This window comes from Notamacropus eugenii, chromosome 6 (genome assembly GCF_028372415.1).
Source record: "Notamacropus eugenii isolate mMacEug1 chromosome 6, mMacEug1.pri_v2, whole genome shotgun sequence".
Lineage (NCBI taxonomy): Eukaryota > Metazoa > Chordata > Mammalia > Diprotodontia > Macropodidae > Notamacropus > Notamacropus eugenii.
In genome coordinates this window covers 164,363,850-164,375,874 of record NC_092877.1, presented here as the reverse complement: position 1 = coordinate 164,375,874, position 12,025 = coordinate 164,363,850, and the positions used below count along the sequence as shown (strand labels likewise).

The 12,025-nt window shown below is 36.5% G+C and overlaps 1 protein-coding gene across 8 annotated transcripts in view; it reads left to right on the top strand.

Moving 5' to 3' along the window:
- NAF1 (nuclear assembly factor 1 ribonucleoprotein) overlaps positions 1-10,662 on the top strand; it is a 58,256-nt gene extending 47,594 nt beyond the window's left edge. For 5 of the 8 annotated variants that reach the window (XM_072621467.1, XM_072621463.1, XM_072621462.1 and 2 more), the window contains 5 exons: positions 828-910; positions 1,235-1,392; positions 1,555-1,606; positions 1,921-2,821; positions 3,111-4,021. In XM_072621467.1, the coding sequence (XP_072477568.1) occupies positions 828-910; positions 1,235-1,392; positions 1,555-1,606; positions 1,921-2,821; positions 3,111-3,529 (1,613 nt within the window). In that variant the 3' untranslated portion in view covers positions 3,530-4,021. Of the gene's footprint in view, positions 1-827; positions 911-1,234; positions 1,393-1,554; positions 1,607-1,920; positions 2,822-3,110; positions 4,022-9,157 lie in introns of those variants that run through there. The other 3 variants (XM_072621465.1, XM_072621464.1, XM_072621466.1) reach the window with 2 other exon arrangements.
- The last annotated feature ends 1,363 nt before the right edge of the window (positions 10,663-12,025 follow it).

Sequence of the window (12,025 nt, the reverse complement as noted above, 5' to 3'; positions counted from 1 at the left end):
ATTTGTTATATTGCCTGTGAATAAATTGGGTACATCTACTAACGCACATAAATATTTCATCTAACAAAATTTAAATAATTTCACTTTTTAAACAGGTTTACTTATTACATGTATGTATGTAATGGTGTTATTTGTTGTTTACATTTTTGTGAAAGATTTTATTAGATCAGCATCAGGATTTTTTTTAGATCAGTGAGAAAATGAGAGATTACAATGGGTCTCAATTAATTATTTTATTTTTTAAGAAAAAAAGTACAGTATAATCAATAGAATCTGGGAAGTTCAAAGAGATGGCTGTGATAAAAAAGACCATATTATTGTGCAATCCATACCTGCTATCCCACCTGTGCCAGCAGAAGGTGCTTTGAGTCCTGTAGAAGCTTTTCATGTGTCATCAAATAATGCCTGAGGGCAGAATAAAGGGAAATCGCTTGGTGGGGTGGGGTGGAAAAAAGTCTTACAAGTGGGAGGAACTTTTAAAGATGGGGTTTTTTTGTGGTATTCTAAAATGTCTTTATTGATTGTTTGCTTATGTAAGTGCCCAAAGCTAAAATTTGGTGATATATAATATGCTTTAACTCATATTTTTAAAAATTTTATGATTTGTAGGGTTGGCTATACCTTATAAACAACAAGACTTCTTCTTAGGTAATAGTGTACTTCCTGCATCCAAGAATAGGTTTTAAGGTGTAAGAGTCTTGCCTTCAATTCTCATTTAACTTGCATTGAAATTAGCAGTTTTAACATTACATTAACATTTATATCTCAGCTACCCTTTGGCTAATGCCTCTTTTAAATGAAACACATCATTCTGTCTGGTTTTTCAGTGATAATTGAATCTGTGACTGACCTACCACCAGTTTGTGAAGATAGCATGATCTTCAAGAGCAACCGACATGCTGCTGGAAAGGTTTGTACAAATTTAAAAAGAGAAAATTTTACCCAATGCAGTTGACAGTGCATAATTTCTAGTTTTTTTTCTTCCTCCTATAATTGAGAAAAGACATTATAATTTTCAAAGCTAGTAGCAGTAAGACTACTAGCCTCTCCAACCTCATACCTACCATTATGAATACTTTATTTGAATCATGTTAAAATCTACAAAATTGCTTTTAAATCCTCACTTTAGAGATATTACCAAACAGGGTTTGTAGCCAAATTGGCCCTTGTGTATTTTATTAGTGTTATTTTTTAATTTTAGTGTTCACCTCTCTCCCATTCCCACCACACTCAGATTTTCGAAATCTTTGGGCCTGTTGCGCATCCCTTCTATGTCCTACGGTTCAGTTGTTTGGAGCACATCAAGAGAAAGGACATCAAAATCCGGGACATCATGTATTTTGCCCCCTCAATCCAGCACTTCACTCGCTACATATTCACAGACAGGATTAGGTAAGTACTCCCTTACCGTAATTTTGGTTGGCATAGCTAAATTTCATACTTGTAGTGTTTAATTCTTTTCTATTTCTTGCTGTTTGTTTTATTAGCATTTTCTCTTTTCCCTGAGGTTATATTGATACACAGTATGCATTGCTTTATTTTCTGCATTTCTAGGGATAGGGGTTCTGATGCTTCCTGGAAGAATGACCTAGAGCCACCACCCGAGGTCAGTCCATTTTTCTTATTTGTCAGACTTTTAGGGACTAGACCAGTGATTTCATTAGTGTTTAATAACCGCTCGATGAAGAAACTTCCCTCTGTCAGTGGGAGTCAACACTTTGTCTGCAACAGGAGTATTATAAAATCAACAAACGTGTTGTTTTCATTACTGAAACCAAAATTAACATTGTTGAACTTTATGACATGCCTTTTACTTAATGAAAAATAATGCATTTTTTAAAATATAGATCTGAAATATGCATTAATATGCATCAATGGGAATATCATATAGTAGCGATAATGTATTTTTCCCTTCTCTAGGCTGTTGATTTCAGTGATGATGAAAAAGAAAAGGCAGCTAAGAGCAAGAAGAAGTACTATGGACGGAATCGGAAGAAGCAGAGGGCAGAGTACAGGTCAAAAAGCAGATCCAGTTGCAGCAGGGATGGTCGGAAGGGACCCAGGCCTCTTGCCCTCCAGGAAGACAGCCAGGAGAATAGGCAGGAGGATAGAGAGGAGGAGGCGCAGCAGGAGGAGCAGCAGGAGGAGAAGCAGGAGGAGCAGCAGGAGGAGCAGCAGGAGGAGAAGCAGGAGGAACAGCAGGAGGAGAAGCAGGAGGAGAAGCAGGAGGAGAAGCAGGAGGAGAAGCAGGAGGAGAGGCAGGAAAATAAGCAGGAGAGCAAACAGAAGAAGCAGGGCAATAGGCAGGCTTCCCGCCAGGGCAATAGGCAGGCTTCCCGCCAGGACAATAGACTGGGTGCCCGGGAAAAGTCAGCTGCCCCGCAGGAAAACAGGCAGGGAGCACACAGAGAGCAGAGAAAAGGTGGCCGACAGGATCAGAGGAAATCTAGCAGACATGATCACCGGCATTCCAACCGCCATGATCGCAGGCAGGATCGCAGGCAGATGGTCCAGCATGATCACAGGCAGCTTGTCCAGCAGGATTTCCAGCAGGAATACTGCCAGGAGTTTGGCCAGGAGTTTGGTCAGGAGTTTGGGGGTCAAGAATATGGACAGCTAGAATTTGGGCAGCTAGAGTATGGGCAGCAGGAGTTTGCTCAGGAGTATCAGGAGTTCCAACAGGAATACCATCAGGAATACCACCAGGAGTATCGTGCTGCCGCAGCTGCCACCACTGCTGCCGCTGTTGCCGAGTACCACCAGGAGTACAGACCTGTTGCTGAGTTTCGTCAGGAATATCGACCTGACTATCAGAATCTTGGTGTGTAAACAGTATGATCTGACTTGTGAATTGCTTAGTCCAACTCTCCAGAAGTAGAGATTGCACTACAGTTTTAAGAAGTAATGTCAAAAACCCATATCTTTCATCAATTCTTTTTTCATTCATATGCTTCAAACCCATATACTTTCTACTTTGTAGCCCCTTAATAGTGTGGGAAATGATGGGAGAAATCACAGAGAACAGTTTATTGGAGTTTGTTGCCTCTTAGTTGTATTAGAATTTTGTCTTGTTTTTGCTTTTGTGTATATGGCTGTTTTTCCCTTGTTAGGTGCTTATGGAGGAGAAGCACCCCCTGCTGCTCACTGGTGCCCTCAGCCTCGAGAGGCTGGAAGGAGCTGCTACAGCAGACGCGATCACCACCGAGATTTCTCCCGGGGCAGACACCACAAGTCCAGCCACTCCAGGTCCCAGGCAGCTGGGCAGTTTTACAACGCTGAGCACAGGTTGGCCCAGGATGCCCCTCCCTCCCTGTTTGCGCCTCAGCATAGGCAAGACAATTCTCTCATGCAGCATTCCTATCAGCTGGCTCCTCAGTACTTTGACATGCACCATTACCAGGTTCACCCATCTCAGCATGTGGCTTGGTCTGGGCTGTCCCAGCATGTGCACAATGCACACTACCAACAGTTCCAGGGCCATCACGCTAGGGGTGGTGGGCACTGCTCCCAATACAGACCCTACTACTAGACAGATCATGTTTCATGAGCTCACTACAGAAACAGATGACAGAGCTCTTAAAAAACATGATTCCTCAGTCTAGTTACTGAAGAAAAGCAAACTTGATAAAAATGAAAACACTTACTGTAAAATAATTCATTATTCAAGTGTTCAAGTGGTAAATATTTGTGAACTTTAGTGAAATGACATACTCTCCTAACATAAAAAATTAGATCTCAGATTGAAAAGAAAACTAAAAAAACAAAAAACCCTCTAACAGCCTAACCTTCCAAATTATGTATCATTTAACTAACACTTTGATTATAATCCAAAAGAATTTTCTTTTTTTCCCCACAGTATACATCTAAGTAGCAGAAATAGACCACCTTTCATCAGGGATTAAAGCATGTTGAACCCTTGATTGACTTAGAGTATTTGTGTTAAATCCAGCAAGATAAGATTTTGAAGTCCTATTGAGGATATGTGGAAAAAAAAAATAAAGTTTTTTTTTTTTAAACAAAATGTACTTGTTTGGAAATGGCTTTTGTAGATGTAGCATATAATTTTCAAAAATCTTGAACCACATTGATTTTTAAAATTTGGCAAATGGAGATGACAGAAGAAAAACCATGCATTCTTTGGCAATTAAAGATTAGTGTGAGGTTGCATAAGCAAATATTGTGGCTCTGAACAAATGCAAGGTTAAAGCTGACAAAGAAGGACTTTGCAAATTTCCTTAATTTAGGTCAAGTACAGGGACCTCTTCCATCTTCACTATGTTGGTCAATTAAAAAAAAAAATCTTAAGATGAAGCTGTGTAATATCCATTCCTAAATGAAAATCATTATAAAATTTACTTTGGGCTAACTTCTGTTCATTAGGCCTCCTAACGATAAATATTACTTTACACCATGTGTGAAATAGGAAGTAAGAGGCTCTAGTTAAGACCTCTCTGGGATTCAGGTTCCTCAGATTGAAAATGCAAAAGTCAGGCCTGTCAGAGGCCATCTAAGTTAATGCTCTCATTTTACCAATGTAAAAAAACTGTGGCTTGGGAGTGTTGAATGAGGGTTAAATGACTTGCCCAAGGTCGCACAGATAGTACAATATCTATGCAAACAAACTAACAAAAATTAGAACCCACAACAAATGCAATCCAGACAGTACTACCTATGGGACTTTGAACAAGTCAGTTAACTTCTCTAGATCTCATTTGCGAAGTGAAATTGAACTGAGCTCTAGATCTGAGATCCTAAAGGAACCTCATGAATTATCCATTTAGTCTAGTCCTCTCATTTTAAAGCTGAGGAATCTAACCCAGAGAGACTGTGACTTGTGTTTTCTTGAAAATTCATTGCATTGGTAATTCTAGTCCTAAATTCTATAAAAAATTGGTTTTGTCAAAATAGTTTTATCTCCCCCAGTCAAAAGAAAATGGTTAAGAGAATGGTACAGTGGATCTTACTCTACCAAATAATTTATCTTGGAAAAAATAATTCAAGACCTTCCATACATTCACAGTGTGTCTAGGTCATCCATTCATGGCAAAAACTAGGCACCAAAAGGATTAGAGTTGTTCCAGACTTCATTTCTCCTGGGTTTGGCATAGCCTTTATCTATGGTGGCATTTTTTCTTTAGTTACAGGGTCTGAAATAATAGGTTGTGTCAGTTCATCCATACAATGCCATTGTCCTAAGTTTGAATAAACTTGCCTTAAAATCAGTTTTTACAGATCATATCTATAATACACTAGTGAATTTAAAAGTAGACAGGAAATTCCAAAAAAAATTAGTCAAAATCTGGCAAATATTTACTTTTTAAACATGAGTTATGGGTTCATAGATATGAAAAATGTATACTGAAGGTGTCTGAATGTAGTCACAGTTTGAATCTTTTCAGGGTAAACGCACAGCTATAAAGGTAAGTTAGTAGTTATTGATATTATCCATGCAGGCAGCAAAGTAGTAGCCTAATTGTGTTTTCAGACACATGTCATTTTAAATTATGTGTGAATGTCATTCACATGTTATTTTTTCATGCATTAATCTACAAGATAAATATGTATATGTGTGTGTATATATATATATATATATATATATCTGTTAATTGTTTATAAATCTTGGATAGCAAACCATTATCAGAGAAATTTGATGCAAGATTTTTTTCCCATTCAACTACTTCCTTCCTAGATGTACAGTGCACCTTTGTTTTCATTTCACTTGGCATTCCTAATAGCATTTCAAAACGAAATGGAAAGTCTTGGCCTATAGAACAAGTGAAAAGTGATAAACAAATAAACTAGTAAAGTGAGCTTTAATAGCTATTAATAAGTAAACTGTGTAAGATATTTTAATTTATGTTGTATTAATTAAGAAGGGACCTTCTTAGTCATACCAAGTTCCATCTTTAAAAGAAAACTTGATGAGGTGAGATTATCCTGAGGCAAATCAAATTGTTGATTAGGTCTTTACGGAATCTATCATACTTTATGGGATCCAGCATCTAATGAATCAAATTTAAAAATTATTTAAAAATCCATATATGTACATGGAAAATGATATTTTTAAAAATCTAGTATGAGAGTTCAAAATCTAACTAATTTTAAAATCTTCAGAAAATCCGAGAATTCACAAATAATATATTCTAGACATTTCCCTCTCCGTGGAAAAATTCATAAATAGCATTATATACTGAATATTTTTCCCTTTTAGATTCTTTCCTATTCATGTACCATGATTTTCATTTAGTTTTTTTAGCATGCCATGGGAAAGAGTATATCCTTAAGGTGGTACTACAGTGTGCTAAATGCTTAATGTCATCAGAGCATTATGAGAGGCGAGGCAAGTCATCTTGTACCTCTCTAAGCCTCTAGTTTCCTCATCTTTAAGATGGGGATACTAAAACCTGTAGTACTTACCTCACAGGGTTGTTGTGAGGGTCCAAAGATTACAAAAGCGCAATTAACATCTTACCATCCTAAAGCGCTACACAATGACTAATTAAAGTCTATATTAAATACTCTTCATGCTGCAGTGGAAGGACAATTAAATGGCATGCCATGCATAAATGTGTTGCAATCTTGAATCCCTAAATTGTAAAGGGGTCCTATATGTCCCTCTTGATCCCTAAACTGTTCAAATAATATTTAATATCTTTAGTAATTACCAATTCTAATTTGATCAAATGCATACCAATCCATCAGTCTCCCAGTTCAGTTCATATATTTTAAAAAAAAAACCACGTGATTAATTTCTCATACATAAAGTTGAAAGACCTTTAAAATCACAGCTAAAAACAAAATTGAAATTTAGAATGATTTCCTTCATACTCTCCCTCACCAAGTAGACAGACCATAATTGTAATGCATAATAAATAGGCATCATCCACATGACTGAAATCATATCAATGTAGTACTACAATTTAATCCAATTAAGTATTTAACACCTATTAAAATGTATGGTCAGTTGAACTTCTTAGCAACTTATACTCTTGCATGCTATAGAATTAGGGGCATCTTACTTAATATGTTGAGTGCCACAGCTGCCAACTTTTGACTGTTTCTTTATGAGATTGAGTGGATGCTGGGTCAGAAATATCTATATTGGAAATGCAATATTTTATCTGGTTCAAACAAACAAACAAAACCTATCAAAAGTTAATTTAACTAGGCAGGCCCCTTATTCCTGAAAGGGGGCTCTGATTCCAAAATAAAATGAATAAAATGGACTTAGAAATGTTTGCCACTATGAATAAATATTAGCAGAATCAGGAAACCTGAGGTTTGGTTGCTTATAGTATTAGTACAAAATACTAAGTATGGTGATTAGTAATTACTGGAGCTGTAAATGGGCATACCAGAGGGAAAAGGGAATATAAAATCAGATTAATATTCTGTGATCAAATTTTCTTTTGAAGTAGATATTGCATATAGTGTGACATATCTGAACTCAGAATAAAAACCAAGTTGTTTTGTTGCTTATGTGGTAGCCATCTTATTTCTTGGGGAGACAGATACTATGCCAAATGGAGAGATGATCTTAGGATCATAGATGACTCCGATAGTGATGGAAAACAACAAACAAAAAACAAGCCCAAAGCAAAAAATCTGCTTGTTAGCATAGAACCCCATTAAAGAGTGATGGCTAAGTGAAGATGGTCTCTATCAGGTTTGGGGAAAGAAAACTCTAAAGGGTTCTCAATAATCTGCTGGAGTGAATGTGCTTTATTCTACATCCCACTGCTATTGTAAAGGTATACCTGCCTGCACTGTCAAACAATATCCCTTCTAAGAGATGGTTTGACACTGTTGGGTTCAGTTATACAGATTGTAATAATTGTTGCTACCCATTCAAAGCTAAGTAATTTTTATTTAATGTTTAATTTTTTTGGCCAGCTGTAAATACCAGATATTACAGTATTAAGTATATTGTAGAGTATATGTAATTAAATGAATTTTAATAATACTTAAAAGTAAAAGAAAATAGCTAGGCATTAATTTGATCAATACTGTCAAGTTTTGTATGTTTGTAAATATATTGAATCAGAAAAATGCATAATACCACAATCCCAGGTACAGTCATTTTTTTCATAAATGGCAGCTACTCAGCCATGTTCAGTAAATGTGAGTTACATCCACTTGGTTACAAATTTCTAGTGACTGGCTGTGTGATTTCTAAAGTGGTCAGAAAAACTACATGGAAGTACACAGATGCCTCTAGTTCAGATACAACATCAGTCTACTGCTGAGGAACAGAGCTCAGTTGAATGCTTGGACCCTGTATCTTTCAGTTAGTATAAACTTAACAAATTCTTAACATGTGCCAAATGGTCAATGCCAGTCAGTTATATCAAAATGAATCCAATGACTCATTGTAGTAATTTTAGAAATATTCTTTAATATTTATCAACATATTTGGTTTCCTAGATGGTTTAGCTTGAATACATCTATTGCATCTCAGTTTCATTAATTTGGTGATTATAAAAGAAGGCAACTTCAAGAAGTAATTTGATGTCATACTGTTGTGATTACATGAAAATTAGAAAAACACATTGATATTTTTCTTACTTTATTGCCAAAGATTGCACAGAGATCCAGAACTCCAGAATAAATAAAAGAATTTTGAGATTTTTAAAAAGTATTATAAAAGCATTATCTGCAGAATTTAAGTTCTACACCAAAAGAAAGCAAATGTACAAATTAAGAAATCTAAATCTGTTTAGTCCGTTAATAAGAAACCTTTGAATCCTAATAAATTATCCTCTTTAAGTAGATGTCACGTTGACACAATTATTGGGTTTTTTCATCATTCCTCTCCTCCTGTTGTCTTTTAAATCTGACCTTTACAAATGTGACATAGACAAAATGTTAATTCTTATGAAGCTGGAGGACATTTGCCCATCAAATAAAAAGTTCAAATTTATACCAGAAGTATTTACCTTGGAAATATTTTACAGTAAGTTTTTTTCCCCTTAGAATCTACAAGGCCCAGCCCAAACCCACTTCTTTCTTCAAGCCTTCTCTGACCATTAAAAAGGACGATGTAAATTCATAATCCATTCTTCATACCATTCATCTGTTACCTAATTGTCTGCTGCCTTACAGGGATTTCTTCGTTGTTCATTGTTTAACCTTTTATGTATGTCTTTTTTTTCCCCAGCTAGATTTTAAACCTCTTGAGGGCCAGGACCAGACATTGTACTTCTCTATATAACCCCACAGCATCTAGATTGGTACTACGTACATAGTAACCCTTCCATGAAATATGTTGGCTAATTCTAGCATATTTATGATCTTGAAACTCTAAAGGCTTGTGCATTGTTACTGAGGTGTTGTACATAGCCTCTGGAGCCATCCACAGAAGGTGGCTGTGTGCCAAGAGATTGAGAGAGAAAAATCAGTGAGTATCTTCTCCAGTGCTCCCTTTGGGTGGTTTTGCTCCTTTTATAACAACATTACCATGCAGCTGGGATACCAGATGCCAGATGGCTCACTTCTTTCTTTAATGGAGTCCACTTGTCCTAATGAATGGGAAAGGAAGGTGTGAGCTGGACTAGTTGGCTTTCTGAGGACTTCTGGCAAGGAGATTCTGTGAAGTGAAGAGAGGCATTTAAAGGAAACATGGCTAGGGTCTTGAATGTGAAAGAAAAAACTGAGAAGAATAGTATTTTAAACCATTTATCTATTTTGCAGAATCTACAGCAGTTGATACGAGACAGAATGACTCGAGCCTCTGCCTCATGTACTGCTAGTCCAAACTAGAGCACTGAAATATAAGTTTTTTGTGATTTTCAATAATTATGAAATATTTTCCCCCCCAAAGACTTCAAATCAGTTTGCAGATACTCATTCTCATAACCAAATAAAATCAATGGGTGGAAAGTCTCATACATTAAATTTTCCTGAGCATCATGTCCAACAGTTTCCTTTGGAAGATGCTGAATTGGAGGTCCTTGTAGAGGAGCAAAGAGTGAAGATCACTGAGTGAAGCAAAAGCTCTCTCAAATCACTTAGCACCTCTAAGGCCCCAGGGCCCTTTGAAATTGACTCAACATATGTCACTTAAGTCAACTCTGTGTCCGTAAAAGAAGGGTCTAAGATCCCTTCCAGTGATAATAATGTATGTTTCTATGATATGTAATAACTAAAAATAAGAAAACACAAAAAAAAAAAACTGTGAGTAAATGTAGATCTTTATGTATGCCAAAAAAACAAACCTATATACCTTTAACTTCACTGTTCACTTTCTTAAGCGCCAGTAGTTTTTAGTGGTACTTAGTCTTTCTAGGTTGTCAGTAGCTAATTAGTGTATTTTTGGCGCTACATAAATCTTAAACTGATACTAATATCTTTGTTAAATGTATCTTTCTCTATTTGATGTTATTTCTCTTTAACTATAGGATAAGTAACTGTAGAGTAAAATATAGAGTAAAACTCTATGAACTCTACAGTTAAAAACCACCATTTGGGGCTAAGGGCTACATCGCGATTGGTGCTGGTGAAATTTGTGCCGTAAACGACTTAGTTATTCAACTAAGTTATCGTCCCCGTAAATCTGTTGTGGAGTGCCGTAACCCAATCATTATGCATGTATATGTTGATATCTTAAATGTTTATCTATGTTTAAATGTTAAATAAATGTTCAAATAAATGTTCGCAAAATCAGTGGAGTAGTGTCATTTGTATGCCTTCTTGCTTTTTCTCTCCCATCTAACCAAATTGGTTCACTCCCCAATTGAATGAAGAGTTGTCCATATAACTCAGAATTTTTTCAGTTTAGTGTTACTTAGACACGTTCAACTCATTTCAGATCTTTAAAACTGTAGTTAAAAACTGATCTCAGCTGTTTAAGAGGTCATAAATGAAAGTTCTCTGATCAAAGAACAATATTTAGCATTTCATTCCCATTCTCAAGTCTCACTGCATGGCCTTTAGTGTTACTAGAACAATTTTTTGGTTGAAAATCATGTTAAGTTTTGAAAAATATTCCCTTCCATCTCTGGTTAATACTCTATCCCAAATCTACAAAAGTAGGTTATAGTTAGCATGTTATAATATAGGTTACCTGCCACAAAGTTTTTGATTACAGCATTGAAGTCCTGCTTAGTATATCTCAGATTTAGACAGTACAGTATTTGCTCATGGAGCACCACAGTGAGCCACTTAAGTAGGGGCTATGTAAGGAAATGGGTTGTTTTTGTATAGGTAAGGGATCATGTATGTTAGGTTGAGTTCTAATTAGGGAGCTGAGAATCATATGAGAACACTGCTTATTTTGTACTTTCCTTCTCATTCCCTTACTGGAAGAGAAATAATTTGAGACTAGCTTATTCTTTGGGAGGTACATAGGTTAAAAGCAAGCAGCATTCATAAAGCTTCCTTGGTGAGAATTAACCTGGCATTATAGAAAGGAGCTATGAACTTAATCCGGTGCACCTAGCCACAATCTAACTTGGTCCTTAATCGATCCCTTTTTTTGTTTAGCCCACTGCAACACTTCTATCTTTAATATGTCCTTTATCCCAGAATCCCATTTCCTAGGTCTGCATGGTCCAGATACAATCTTGGGGGCATTCTTCAAAATCATAACCTATGGTTCCACCCAGAGTTAGTAGGTGCTTTTAGAAAAGCAATATAGGAAACTTGGCTTTTGGGTGGATCTCCAGAGATGTGGGTAACCTGATGCTTGACTCACATAAAGTCATCTGAGATAACAATATATTTTGAATACAGTATAGCCTTTATTTCCCATGGAAATACCCATGGAAAACAGAGGACTATTTTAAAGTTGATCATAAAAAGTCAATACAATTCTATTCTTTCTCCCGTCTGAGTCCACTTTTTTCGTAGTTCTTTATAGTTCTCTGCACTCCATGGCATTACTGAGTCTTTTTGTCACCCCAAGAATCCCTCAGGTTTCCAGTCTCATGTTTTCCCGAGGGCTTTGACTTACCTGGGAGGGCAAATACACCTGAGTCTTCAGACAGGTAATGCCCAGACATTCAAGTGAATCCCCCTTCACCCCAGA